General features: G+C 45.1%; 1 protein-coding gene across 1 annotated transcript in view; it reads left to right on the forward strand.

Annotated features, from left to right (window-relative positions):
* LOC136586623 (WW domain binding protein VOPP1) overlaps positions 1-15,356 on the forward strand; it is a 165,042-nt gene that overhangs the window by 114,731 nt on the left and 34,955 nt on the right. Inside the window, exon 2 of the mRNA XM_066584767.1 lies at positions 3,418-3,476. Coding sequence (XP_066440864.1) covers positions 3,418-3,476 — 59 coding nt within the window. The remainder of the gene's footprint in view (positions 1-3,417; positions 3,477-15,356) is intronic.

A 15,356-nucleotide genomic window follows, 5' to 3' on the forward strand; every position in this document is an offset into this window, starting at 1 on the left:
GGTGTGCCACAAGCCTACCATTCTGCCAGTAGTTCACTATCCTGCACTTCCTTTTCCTCACTTTCCTTGCAGCATTGTGTTGTATGGGGAGCACTGAACCAAACAGCAGGGAGACAGTATCTGAATGCCCAATGCTGTGCCGTGTCCAAATGACTGTAGGAGTCAGGCATTCAAAGACATTCCAGCCAAATGGTTAGTAAACTCAAAATAATGTTCACAAACACTGTAACAGGAGAGGCACAGATTTTCAAAATGCAGACACTGAGGAAACATCAGTCCCCTACAGTTAATTCCAGTTAATATAGAAGCTCAATCCCTAACAATGGGCAATTGATTGCAGAGGGACTGGAAGGGAGCCCCCTATTGGCAGCCACTTTAAACTTGATTTACAGTGATAAAACAAGATTAATAAAAGCATATTGCAGATTGATGAGACACAAACAGGCTACTACATGAGTATAAGTTGCCTGAAAAGTTAGCGCCACTTTAAAATGCTTCCTTTTTGTTGTTGATTGCCCCTTTATATCTTATATAGCCACATTGGTTTTCTCCTATTCCTAACCCTATTATTTCTGTAAAATATGAACCGCTCATTAGGAAAAGATTTATACTACTTCTATTGTTTGCACTCACTCCTCGTTTTGGCTTCAAAATATTAATGTAGCATGCTGATTGTCAGCTATGTATGAATAAGATTTCATGGCTTTATTGCATCCGTTCACCCTTTTCATTAGAGGGTTCAAAATGATATTCAGGTGGAACATTGTACAAAACCATTGACTTTAATTAATCAAACAGATTAAGGCTTTGTTCACACAAGCGTATATCGTCCTGCCGTTTTCACGGTCGGCCAATATACCCTACGATCTGATGTATTGGATTCCAATGCATCAGATCACATGGCTGTATTTCCGCGACAAAAAAGTGCCTGTCCGGCCATTATAGCGCCGGGCGCTTTTACGTCAGGCCCAAAAGATAGTCCTGGAACTGTGTGTGTGAGCTGGCCTAATGGGAAAAATAAACATAAACCAATATAACAAAATAATGAAATGAACATAAATAAAAAGAAATATAAATCCGTCACAGAATGAGAATTCTCTTTTGTGACAACAAAAACCAAAAAAACCTAGCAGATATTCCATCGATCATACCGCTGGTTGTTTTTGCATAACATCGTGCTCACTGGCTATAAAGTAGCATAAAATAATACTATCCGTTATTTCCTACTACATTATATACAGGTGCAGGAAGATACATATAGAATCACCTAAGAACAAGCTAAAACTGTGTGACCAATAAAACCTGATGGGAGAGCGATCACCTCACTCCATGAGGGATATAGGCTTGATGTCCACGGCACACACAGATTCAGAGTGCGGTGTCCCGCGCGGAATCCACCCGTGCCGGCAGCCATGGGACATTTTTTTAACTCTTAGGATCCTGCGCGGGTCTCCTCCATCCCGGCTGGATCTGCTTTCTTCTGCACGGCGCATGCGCAACCCTTCCTCCCCCCAAATCTCCTGCTTTCCCGCGAGATCCGCTGCATGTCTGCAGTGTCAGCATAGAGTATGCCGCGGATCAAATGGCTTCTAATGGTTTCAATGGAAGCCGTCCGCACTGGAATCAGCAGAAAATAGAGCATGCTGCAATTTTTGAGGGGGGACCGGGTGGTTCGCAAATCAAATTTGCATGTTTTAAATCCCTTTGTGATCGCCCATGCACCCCCATGCCCCAGGTGCCCCACGCGGATTCCACAAATCAAATCCACCCGTGGTCATTGGGCCTTGTAGTTATTTTTATTTATGTTTAATTATTTATGTAAGTATTTGATTATGTTAGTTTTTCCCTTTTCGTTTTGTATTTCTTTCTACATTTTCTTTTATTCTTCTCTATTATGCATTTTTTATATATGAATCCCATTCCTATCCATTCTCTATTTGTAACCCCTCCCTATTCTATATTGTTATGTCTTAGTAATTAGTATGTCCCCAGAAAAATACTGAGGAAGGGACATTTTAGCCCCGAAACGGAGTACTACAATAAAAACTGAGAAGTTGTGCTAATATGTTTGTACTTCTTTGAGAAGGTTGCACCTACACTTAGTTTATCTGCTCACTTGCTTACTGTAATTTCTGGTGTAAGGTCGGCTTCACATGAGCATAAGCTAATTTGTATAATGAACAATGTTTTTTTTTGCGCACACATTGGTGTATTTTACCATACTTTTTGTGCCCACAAGGTATGGTCATTTACGTGCAGCAAACAAAAACTCCCCGAAATAGCTAATTAGTTCCAGATTTGTTCTTTTTTCAGCGGAATTACGCAATGTTTCATGCATCTGAAATGCGTACCCCCATTGACTTCTATGGGGATCTTAGGTGCACAAATACTGACAAAAATAGCGCATGCTTCCGGCTGAAATGCACACGCAAAATACAGAGATGTGAATGAACCCAAATATTACACGTGTAAATATGTGTACAAATACACCCGTGTGAAGCCGACCTAAGTGATGGTAAATCTGTTGGTCATTAGGAGACTCCGCCTTCTTCTGTTAACCCCCACTGACTTCACTTAACAGTGAGAAATGTGTGGGAGATATCCTATATGTATTTTCTGTATTTTTGTCAACTGTGAAGATGCCATGTTGTGTTTCCGGTCTGAACCTCTGGGGGAAGGGAACATCGCCCCCCCCCCCCCACCTCCACAAGAATAGAAGGAGCTAGTGCTGTGTGTCGAAGAACTGGTCAAACCGGTTCTAACTGGCAGAAACCTATCTAGGAATATCTTTGTTTTTGTCTTGGTCAAGCAGAGAGGAGAAACAGGATGTTCTTCTCATGAGACCAAATTCAAGAATGAACTGAGCGTGCTCACCGAAGTTCCTCCCAGATGGATGACATCACAAGCTACCTCACAAATACCTCCCTCTGAGGACAACCAATCGGCTCGCTAAATACTGTAACTGTATTCCTAAATTACTTCACTTCCTGTGTTGAAACTTATTTAAGTTTTACGCGCGCTTAATAAAGTTAGAGATTCTTTTGGGACACATGATGGTCAGACGTGTGGTCTTTGAAAGGCTCTCCAGGCCTGTACATATTATCTAAATTTGGACCACACAGTATATCTGAGATAGCGAATTTTGCGCTAACAAATGTAACCCCTGTATAGAGCAAAGTGGCTGGGGCTATTATTTGTGATTTTTCTTCATGATAAAAGTGGTGCAAAGTCTTGGGTAACTTCATCGAACTGTCTTATGCCTACTGCTGGGCCTGCAGGGGATGCATGGCACAGGGATTTCCATTTTTTGGTGTTCTTGACATTCCTGTGTTCCCAACTCCTACTTGGGAAGTCTCTGTATATGTTACTGTATAACACAACAATATGTTCACTAGTTTGGTTTCTTCTGTTTTTCAGTGCACTGAAGCCAAAAAACACTGCTGGTACTTTGAAGGATTATATCCCACATATTACATGTAAGTATCCCAAACTTGGGCCTCTATTGTGTTATCTGGTAATTAAAGGGAATATATGATCTAGATTTTTCACTAATTAAAACCAGATACTGAAATATCTTCCATCCTTTTTTGCTTGATTGTACATTTTTTATTCTGTTTTCTGTAAGTAATTATGGGGGTGGCCATCATGCCTCAGGTACAGTTAACAAATACAGCAACCACATTAGACCATAGGAACCTGTAGTCTAGACATATTCATTGACTTCTAGGGGAGAGTGTTTTAGGCATGCTCAATCATTGTGAAGGAGGGGGAGGAGGTGAGCTGTAACTATTACTTCTAGTGAATGCTGGATCCTGTGTTATCTATATGGAGGTGTTTTTCCTTGTGGTGATAATTGATCTCTACAGAACAGGAAGTGTTAGCCTATTATCAGCCTGTTAGCCTATGTGAAAACCACATGAAACAGATTATGACTTGAAAAATAAAAAAGAATGCCACAAAATTATCATAAAATATAGGTTTCACATAAAAGTGTTATACAGAATATTTTTCAGTTAAGGATAGGACGCCCAGAACCTTCTGGCGAATCATAAGCAATGCTTGTGCACTAAGAGTATTAAGTGTAGACTGTATTCAGATACTCAATCTGACTACAAAGAGTTGGCGGATATTTTTGCTATTTCTGTCCATCATAAATGTCTGATATTTGTATTCTTATTATAATCTGGTGTCACCAATTGTGCTGTTTTCATATATGATTTGTTTCATTTGACTACCATTCTGTCCTCTGTATTTTGGGAACTTTTTTTTATTGATGGCCTACCTCAAGGTATGTTTACATGTATCGGAAAACAGTGCAGGTTGTCCACAGTGGACAATCCGCACCAAAAGCGTAGTAGAATATACATCAGAATCTGCAAATTCTGAAACATTTTTTAATGCGAATCCGCATAATTTTAATTGAAAGTGTGAAATCTGCTGCAGAGGGCACAGATTTCGATATGTTTTATGCCGTAGTTTTGATGTGGAATTTGGTGCGGTTCATCTGCTGTAGACAACCTGCACCATTTTCCGGTATGTGTAAACATACCCAGGGGCGTAACTATAGAGGGTGCAGGGAATGCGGTTGCACCCGGGCCCAGGAGCCTTAGGGGGCCCATAAGGCCTCTCTTCTCCATATAGGGAGCCTAGTGCTATGAATAAAGCATTATAGTTGGGGGCCCTGTTACAGGTTTTGCATTGGGGCCCAGAAGCTTCAAGTTATGTCTCTGTGCAGCATGGTTTAGGTATTAGTACGGGTACAGATACAGATAGAGGGGGGGGGAGGGGGGGGGGCCCAGCTCACCTTTTGCATCAGGGCCCCTGAGCCTTTACTTACGCCCCTGAACATACCCTTAGGGTTACCAGTAGGAACTAGAAAAAAAATGGTAAATGGCACAACCTTCCAGAAAAGACGCACAAAGATGAAAATTTAACCCCGACTTCTCTTTTATTGTAATGTCTCAGCAACAAATATGTGTTTCGAGGTGCAAAGCCTCTTCCTCAGCACTGCTGGAGTGAGAGCAGCTGTAGCCATGGAGAATCCGAGCTGTGCACACGGGAAATGCTAGAATCCAGCACCAACTCGTGCCTGGAAGCAGCAGCCATATAACTGCTTCTCCTAGGTGTGTGATTGGACATACCTTACCTGCTGCACTTGTTGCCTGAGTCTAGTGCAGCGTCTGAGGAGCAGGCCCACAGCGTAGGAGACAGCAGGGTAGATTTGGGACTTGTCACGGGGCTCTACCATTTCCCACCCTGAGGGTAACATGGGGTTTGTTCAAGTTACTGAGGGGATGTCTTGCAAAGGGGGTAAACCAATACGTGGTTTACCTTAACAGTCTTTTTGTCACGCGTGACGCCACAGTTCCTTCCTCTGTGGTGAATCCGGATGGTAAAATGGTCCACACTCACAGGGAACTTTAAATAGCAAATCCGGGAATGGTCGGCAGTGCTTGTTTACTTGCAGAAACTTATTTACAGTCCAATCAGAAGTATAAACTCCAGCAGGAAAACGGTGCATAAATCACAAAGTGGTGCGACAGAGAGGAAATCCCAGGTTGACAGAAGAATCTACAGTCCTAGTTATCTGCAGGGCTCTGCCCCTGGTACAAACTCCTTTTACTCTCGCCAGCTCTCTACCGGTCAGCACTCACATTTGGCAGGCACTCCACACTGTGATGGTGGTTCCACTCTCTCTCCATTCATCTGGCATCTCCTGGATAAAGCAGGCCCAGGGAAGGCTGAGGTTACCTTTCAGCCTCTTCCATTCCGGCCCACACAGAACTGAAGATGTCTGTGTGGCTTACTTGCAGTTCCTCCAAAACGCTCCTCACACTAGCAAGACCGGAACAGCACCACAAAGACTCTTGCATTCACTTATATGAAGAACGATCGCGTGACAAACAACAAGGTACATTTCTCAGACATCTCACATACCAGACAGTTAACTCATTCAGTGCTGCAGTTATGCAATACACATCATATTCATACAACATGAAAGACACTGACAATACAAAGCATGAGACAATTGCATTCATACATTATTGAGGGGCCCCGTTAACAATGGGCCACTACAATAGTATTTCTTGTATGTACACTTAAGCTTGTCCAATGCCACAGCTGTTCTCACTCCAGCCTTCCTGAGGAAGAGGGCTTGCAAACGTTACAATAAAAGAGAAGTCAAGTTTAAATTTCTTGTCTTGGTTTTTCTTTTCTGAAAGGCTGTGCCATTTACCTGCTTATCTCAATATCCTCCACCCTCTTGTCTGTTTGGTCCCGTCAAAGTTATAGGTCTTTGGGCGTTATGGTAGGGTTGTTCCAACGATTTTACTTTTACTTTCTCTGTATCTTTAAGATTGGTCATTAAAGGGGTTGTCCCGCGGCAGCAAGTGGGTCTATACACTTCTGTATGGCCATATTAATGCACTTTGTAATATACATTGTGCATTAATTATGAGCCATACAGAAGTTATCAGAAGTTATTCACTTACCTGCTCCGTTGCTAGCGTCCTCGTCTCCATGGTGCCGTCTAATTTTCAGCGTCTAATCGCCCGATTAGACGCGCTTGCGCAGTCCGGTCTTCTTCTTTTCTGAATGGGGCCGCTCGTGCCGGAGAGCGGCTCCTGGTAGCTCCGCCCCGTCACGTGCCGATTCCAGCCAATCAGGAGGCTGGAATCGGCAATGGACCGCACAGAAGCCCTGCGGTCCACCGAGGGAGAAGATCCCGGCGGCCATCTTCACCAGGTAAGTAAGAAGTCACCGGAGTGCGGGGATTCAGGTAAGCACTGTCCGGTTTTCTTTTTTAACCCCTGCATCGGGTTTGTTTCGCGCCGAACCGGGGGGCTGTTGAAAAAAAAAAAAACCCGTTTCGGCGCGGGACAACCCCTTTAATGTCAAATCAGTAGGGGTCTGACACCCAACTAGCACCCAACTACTCTAACCTATGAGTTTTCCAAGGAGAGCCAAGCAGAATTGTAAGGGTACAGCACTCAACTGAATGTTTCTGGCCCATTCATTATAAAGCAAGTGTTACACTTTAAAAGAATCCTTGGCCATGTTTCCTTGATTTGAGTTCAAGGTACAGCCTTGTCCCTAAGTTAGTGACTCTGTCTTGAGTCTTGACTATGACTCTAACCTTGACATTGGGCCTTTGTCCTAGATTATGCTCCTGCGTAATCCATTGCAGTTATTGTGTTTCTGGATCCTTGTATTGACTGGTTCCGGTTGGTTATGTGAGAGAATGGCGTTTCTTTGTTACTGACAGATTCCATTTACACGTAGAGTCAATAGATTTATAGGCATTACTTGCAATACAAGGTCCGGGTGGTTTTTATTGTATAGATCATAATCAGACACGGAGGCTTTTGTCATCAGCCCGGCGCGTTAATGTAGAAATGCTGTTGTCTCACGGCGTGGGTTCGTATCACAACCCAGAAGAGACATATTAAATAAAAGATGACTTGCACACATTTCGCACCCGCATATAAAATATGCAGCACTCTTTACCTCTTAATGTGCAAGTCAAGTTTCTATGACAAGTTCTTAATAATTTATCTCTCTTTTATCCTTGGAATTCCTCCCAGCGTTCATTATTTGCATTGCCATTATCAGCCATTTTTGTACATTACTGGAAGACTTTTGTATTTCAAATTCCCAGGCTGCTCACACATGTTCATATTTGATTAACTTCCAACCTAACAAGCAGACTGTTGCAGTCTGTCACTTCCTGCATGAATCATTCAGATATTCGCAATTAAAAGTGCATCTTGAATATAGGATATTTTGACATACTGTAAGAACATTCTTCCCTATGCCTCTATGACTTGAACAAGCATGTTCCACCGCCCACATGTTACATAGTGGTCTAGTTGGCCGATTCTGTGCTACCAGATCGATCCAAGCCAGTTCCCAATATATTGCATTAATAAAAAAGGTTTGGGCAGATTCATCCTATCTTAGGCAGTTTTCACATTTACATTGGAGCCTCAAGAGAGAGCAGTGCAAGCAGCGCTTTTTCTTCCGGCTTAAAAGCCCGGCTGCTAAGCAGAAACTGAATGGACCCCATTATAGTTAATGGGGTCTGTTTGGTGCTTTCGGTTCTGTCTTAAAATTGAGCCGTTCGGCCATGGGGATTCTCCATTCCTGCTTCTCGAATGCAGCAAGAGAGCAAACCTCCGACGCAGGTGTGCAACCACCCTTACCCTCCCTTGTTCTTAATAGCCACAGTCTCATGCATAGGCAGAGGGTCAGATGGGGGCTCCGTCAGTCAGCCGGACATACCTGTGGACTCTGATGCTCAAACAAACTTTGATTCAATCAACAACTCAGGGAGAAGAGAAGTCTCTAGATACTGAAAGGATAAGGCTAAGGATATAGTAAAGTCTAACTTTAACATTCTATGACAAGTTATCTTAAGGGCGGCTTCAAACAAACGTAATTTGATGCGTGCCGTCTGCAAGAGACACGTGCGGCAAGTACGCAATAAGAGACATCTAATTGGCTCAGAGCGCAGATCATAAGCTAGATACCAAAATGAAGTCACCCATTCAAGAAGCAAAGAAAGTGCCCAAATATGCAGGTTAGAAACCTGGATTATTGGCTGCATTACATTCAACCCCTTAAAGGGGTTGTCCCGCGCCGAAACGGGTTTTTTTTTTTTTCAATATCCCCCCGTTCGGCGCAAGACAAACCCGATGCAGGGGTTTAAAAAAAAACACGGATAGTACTTACCCGAATCCCCGTGCTCCGGTGACTTCTTACTTACCTTGCGAAGATGGCCGCCGGGATCTTCACCCACGGTGGACCGCAGGTCTTCTCCCATGGTGCACCGTGGGCTCTGTGCGTTCCATTGCCGATTCCAGCCTCCTGATTGGCTGGAATCGGCACACGTGACGGGGCGGAGCTACGAGGAGCAGCTCTCCGGCACGAGCGGCGCCATTCAGAAGGGAGAAGACCGGACTGCGCAAGCGTGTCTAATCGGGAGATTAGACGCTGCAATTAGACGGCACCACGGCGACGGGGACGCTAGCAGCGGAACAGGTAAGTGAATAACTTCTGTATGGCTCATAATTAATGCACGATGTACATTACAAAGTGCATTAATATGGCCATACAGAAGTGTATAACCCCACTTGGTTTCGCGGGACAACCCCTTTAAGGACCAGGTGTTTCGGACCTAAAGGACCAGACAATTTTTAAGGATTTTACCCATGTGGGGGTTTTACTGCCCTATTTTATTTCTCCAACTACCAAAATTAATTTTGCAGCGTTTTTTTCCCCTGTGACATACAGGGCTATTTTTAATATAAATTTTTTCACAGAATTTTTTTTTCATTTTCTTAAGAGTAAAACGCTCAAAACTAATTTTTTTTTTAAATTTACAGTTATTTATTTTTAAAATTAGTACATTTACGCTAAAATGAAAATACAGGGGTGCGTTCCCTATGTTTTGGACACTTTAACCCTCTCCAATCCAATTTGTATTCTGGTTATCCTAGGGGACTTACTCCTTTTCAGCCGTTATACAACGGTGCTATCTGCTGGCTGAAGCCAGTACTGCATGAGGAGACACGTTGGATAGGCTCCAACACCAGAGAGGCTGGCAATATACAGTAAGAGAACCTCGACAGATGTCTTACAACATCAGAGCTCTACAGCCTTAAATTATAATGTCTTCAGATGTCAGACAATGGATTGGGAAGGGGTAATATATAATTTGTATAGTCTCAGATTACAAGGCGCATGTGGCAACGATTTAGGTTGGTATATATATATTTTTTAAATTCTGTAGTTTTTTAAACTTATTTTGGAACTTTTATGTCCTCCATGAAGTTGTAGTGGCCCAGAGTTTGGGGTCCCCTCCAGCACCTCAGAATATATGTTTTATGTTTGTCTTGTGCATTGTCTTGCATGCGGAATGCATCGGGTTTATATGTATTAGATGTTTACAGGCATGAATGGGTTAATGTCTGGTCATGTGTGGAAAATGTATAGTGGCCATGTGACAGTAGAGAGGGATTTGAGTAATCCAGTGTCAGACACAGTTTTTGGTGAGAGGAGAGTCGAAGAGCTAGGGAGAAATGGAGGAGATTGAAATGTGGTCTGCTGTTCCCGCTTGGGCCTATCCTTCCCGAGACACTCCCTATACCAACTAGCTACCAAAGCATGCATGAGCCCAGACCTGGGAAAAACAGCGTGCGTCCGGAGGAATAGAGAAACCGCCAGAGAGCGAGAAAGACAGTGAGTGACTGACAGGAGAGAGAGTTACTGGGAGAGAGAGTTCCTGCAGATAACCAAGACTGTGGCTGTACAAATACCCTGTAAATCCTCCCTGCATCACTACTGTAAGAACTGCTTTATTGTTATCTGTTTTCAACGTTGCAGTATACAGACAGAACCGAACGTTCCCGGTTCTCATTCAGAAAACACACTCTGTGCATGGACTGCTTTATTCCATCTAAAGGACTTACCACAGAGGACAGAATGTTGACGTCACAAATGACAAACAGGACTTCAGGTGACCAACGGTTACCCCCTTTGTGAACTCCTCCTGTCAGTAACGAAGTCGGGTCCCGAGCTACTCCCAGGGGAGGAGATGGTAGTTTACCTCTCTACCCCGTTGTCTCCTCGGCTGCGGGCCTGCTCCTTGGACGCTGCAAAGTCATATAAGATCTCAAGGAGTTATTCTCACTTTTCGACAGTAGCTGGGGTATCCCCCTGTAGTGACAATAATCACTAACAGAGCTGATCTGGGTCTAATAGGACCCTGCAGCTCTGCTGTGTCATGGGGCACCAGCCAGTCACATGATTGCCAGGTCGAATAGCAGAATTGATACTTCTGCTTTCTCTATTCACTATATAGCACTCATAAACCGCTTCTGCCTTCTAGCATCCGAGGACCCGACCTGTTCCTGCTACCTTGCAGGAGCTTTAATCTTGCATCGTATTTTTACTATCAGACAGGATTAAAGCCCAGGACCAAATGGGTTAATAGTAATGACACGATTTAATTGAGTAAGATGAATACTCTTTTAAAGTACAACAAAAATATATTGAGCACATTAATCAATCTGTAAACATGAAGGACGGAGAGAAATGTTTGATAAGGCTGTATTTAAACCAGTAAGTGCAATGTAGGTCTGAGAAAATCGGACCTATATCGCACTCCTAAACCTGTGACTTTACGACTTCTGCGATTCCTTTCCGTGTAAAAAATTTGCATCACTGCAGCATGCGGTTTTCACACGTGTACAAAAAAAAATCACACATTGTTCAAATAGCTGAAATAGGTAAAAGCACATGGTATGCGAGTGCAATGTCATTTTTTCATGCTGCCATAGGAAAGAATAGGGGATTCCCACAGCGGAATTGCCCAAAAGTAGGACATGCTGTGATTCGTCAATCTTGCACTATAGGTGCAAGCGAAAAAGCGCTTGTGTAAATTAATAAGGGGCTATTTCAATGCATGAGTTCTGTGCATCTCGCAGTCACACAGGACCCTCGTAAATACAGCCTAAAGGTTCTTTCTGGTTCCTTCACAAGTAGACATTACATTGGCAATAAACAGTTGTTTTCACTTGAAAGTAGTCACAACGTTGATCTTCTTTAGTCCTGATGAAGGTGATTGTTTTTGTCAGTCTACTTTGTAAAATTAAGAGTGTCCGCATATGATTTGTAGAAGGTTAAAGGGGTCTGTCATAAAAAAATAATTCTATACTTACCTATTCCTCCCCCGTCACTCTACTTACCAGATCTTCCCCTCCCTTATCTTCTCTGTCTCCTGCAGTCCGGGGGGGGGGGGGGTGTCACCTCTCCTCCAGCAGGCTGATTTTTCTCCTTCCTGTGAGGTTATGTACATTGCCGGCAGTCTTCTTCCTGCCAGCCAATGTACACAACGTCACAGTCCAGCAGGGGAGTGACAATCTACTGCAGAGACTGCTCATGCATGCTGTCTTGGCAATGGATCAGCATTCCTTCCTAGGCACGGGGAACGCTACAGCACAGGGACCTTTTCTTCACTGTCCTGCAGGAAAAGAATGCGAGGAATGCAGCCTTCATAACAAGCCGGCTGGCTTTAAGCTTTTCACAGAAACCGAAAACTCTGCTTCCTTTTCTCGATTTTCTGCTTTGTAGAGGTCTTGGTTGCTCTCCAAGCCTGCTTCAGATCACGATAAGCTAAAGAGTGACAAGATCCAGGGCCGGCCCTAGGTTTATGAGCTTTTTTGATGATAGACTCTTTACTTGATATGACAAAGCATTATTGGCAACCCATTTTGTGGCCTACAAGTTCTTACCATGTGAATCTACAACTTCCAGTCTGACCTGAACATTGGTACGGACATGCTGAGAGTTGTAACTTCACAAGCTAGAATGCTGTGGACCTTACATGTGATCACAATACTGATGTGACAAACTAAGAGCACACAATGACACTGAGTGACTCACAGGTGGCGTCCTCTGGACTCGTTACTTTTCTTTGGCATCTGGTCCAAACACCGGCCCCCGGATTCCCTGACCTTTGAGCCCCATAAACTTCATAGGTCTCCGAGGTGATGACAGGTTCCCTTTAATATGTTATTTATACCCAGTTGTTCATTCACTTAGAGGTTGGCGTCCTGTTATACGTACAGTACCTTACGCCTGTGATTGAGCGGAAAATGCAAGATAAAGAAATGCGTGCAGCAAATGTGCAGAAGGTAATTTGTGCTTCCTGCACTTCTGTATATTCATAAAGTAACAGGTTATTTACTGCCAGCTGTATGAAGAGGAAAACAATGAAGTTTGACTAGATGACAGAAACAATAAATTGTGCTAGTGATTCTCAAACTTCTCAATGACTTTGTACTTTTTGTAAGGTTCCCTGTAAAAATGTATACGTATTTTCCTTGTATGTAGCAAAACAAGGTTGGCCTAGAGCAGTGATGGCGAACCTTTTAGAGCCCGAGTGCCCAAACTGCAACCTAAAACCCACTTATTTATCGCAAAGTGCCAACATGTCAGGGGGCGGGGCTTTTCACGACGTACGATTTTACCCCCGTCGTTCTAAAAAGGACAGGGCCACTTCAAAATAGACAGGTTGCAGATTTTGACTGCTTTTTGGATGCGGAAATGCTGCAGAATGTCCTCAGTGGAAAATACTGTGGAAAATTCTGCAGCATTTCTGCATCCAAAAAGTAGTCAGAATCTGCACCCTGTCTATTTTGAAACAGCCCTGCCCATTCCGCCACCTGTAAACACACCCCAGCGGTAATAGTGACACCCCCCAGCAGCCCCAGCGGTAATAGTGACCCCCACATCACAGCGGCCCCAGCGGTAATAGTGACCCCCACCCCCAGCGGTAATAGTGACCCCCACCCCCCAGCAATAATAGTGACCCCCACATCACAGCGGCCCCAGCGGTGATAGTGACCCCCAAAGCGGCTCCAGCGGTGATGGTGACCCCCACAGCGGCCCCAGCGGTAATAGTGTCCCCCACCCCACAGCGATAATAGTGACACCCCCCCCAGCGGTCCCCAGTGCATTAGGGACACCCCCAAGCAGCCCCCAGTGCATTAGGGACACCCCCAGCGGCACCCCAGTGCATTAGGGACACCCCCCAGCGGCCCCCCAGTGCATTAGGGACACCCCTAGCGGCCCCCCAGTGCATTAGGGACACCCCTAGCAGCCCCCCAGTGCATTAGGGACACCCCTAGCGGCCCCCCAGTGCATTAGGGACACACCTAGCGGCCCCCCAGTGCATTAGGGACACTCCCCAGCGGCCCCCCAGTGCATTAGGGACACCCCCCAGCGGCCCCCCAGTGCATTAGGGACACCCCCCAGCGGCCCCCCAGTGCAGTAGTGACACCCCCCAGCGGCCCCCCATGCAGCAATGACACCCCCCAGTGCAGCAGTGACACCCCCCAGTGCAGTAGTGATGCCCCCCAGTGCAGTAGTGACACCCCTCCAGCGCCCCTCCCCCTCCCAGTGCAGTAAGTGACACCCCACAGTGCCCCTCCTGAGACCCACATACTTACCTCCTCCTCCCCCTCCTCCTGGAAGCTCAGCTCCTCTTCTGGTCAGCGATGGTCCCGGCATGCATATTAACTTTTTCTTACCCACTTCTGCCTCAGTAGGTAATTCCCAGCAACCTGATCGGTTGTTTGGTGAATCAGCCAACCCGAACAACCAATCAGGTTGCTGGGAATTGCTGATTGCTGCTGGACGCCTCCCCCCTCCCGGCGGAACCAAGTAGTAGGAGACGTCGGGGCAGGGGGAGTATGAAGCCAGTGTGTACCGGGATCAGCGCGGCTAGCAGTGCCGTTTGTGAATGCCGGCAGGGGAGCCGCGGCCCCTGCTGGTATTCACAAGTGGTGAGCGGCCGATGGGGCGCGTGCCAGTAGGGAGGGCTCTGCGTGCCGCCTCTGGCACGCGTGCCATAGGTTCGCCACCACTGGCCTAGAGCGTCTGCTGAAAATGGCCCCTCCAGCATCCAAGGACTTTGTATGCCAGTCTACATATTGGTGAAGACATCTGCTAAGATCGCATCAATAATAACAGTAAACTCCCGCCCTCTTTGAGGGCATTAAATGTTTGTGGCTTATGACTGGGGGGACTTACCCATTAACCCTGCTCCCCACTACAAAAAAACAATAAGACCGATGCTGGCTTGATGTGGGTAGGCCACAGCCTTTATTTAAAGGAATAAAATTTAACAAGTATCTTTCTCTTTTCTCCTTCCATGCCAATTAATAACTGTCCAATTTTAACCTATCAATAACTGTACAAAAAGGCGTAAGAAGGCCCCTAACGGCCTGAAAAGCTCTTCCATTCCATTTGCTGGCATGGAAGTCCTAAAATTCCGCCACGAAGGATGCAGCATATTTCTATGCTGCACTCCGCCCCCCACATGCCAGCAAAAGAGCCGCCTCTACCCCATCCTGCAATCTGGACAAAAAAGTGTCTAGCCCTATGTCACTAAGATGCACCCCGTCACCTCTCAGCATCCTGCGCTCTCTTCTTTCCAGCTCCCAGTGACATTTGGCTACACCTCCTAACGCTTGTACATGTTTTGACACTCTAAAATGTACATTTTTTCTGACGCGCTCAATTGCTTCATTATCTCTTGCCTCCCTCCAGAATCTTCTGGCCACGATATCCGACCATACCAGTACTACTCTCCTAAAAAACTGCTTGAAGCGATGTATATCCTCCTTCATTAGTGCTATGAGCTCGGCTACTTTAATCTTCCCGAGATCATTTCCTCCTGCATGTATGACCAGAATAACTTTATCTCTTGTCCAGTTGCTGATTTTCAAAACCTCTTGAAGCAGCCTGGGCCATTGTAAGCCTCTGATCCTGTGCCATCTTACTTGTACGCT

This window comes from Eleutherodactylus coqui, chromosome 12 (assembly GCF_035609145.1).
Source record: "Eleutherodactylus coqui strain aEleCoq1 chromosome 12, aEleCoq1.hap1, whole genome shotgun sequence".
Taxonomy (NCBI): Eukaryota; Metazoa; Chordata; class Amphibia; order Anura; family Eleutherodactylidae; genus Eleutherodactylus; species Eleutherodactylus coqui.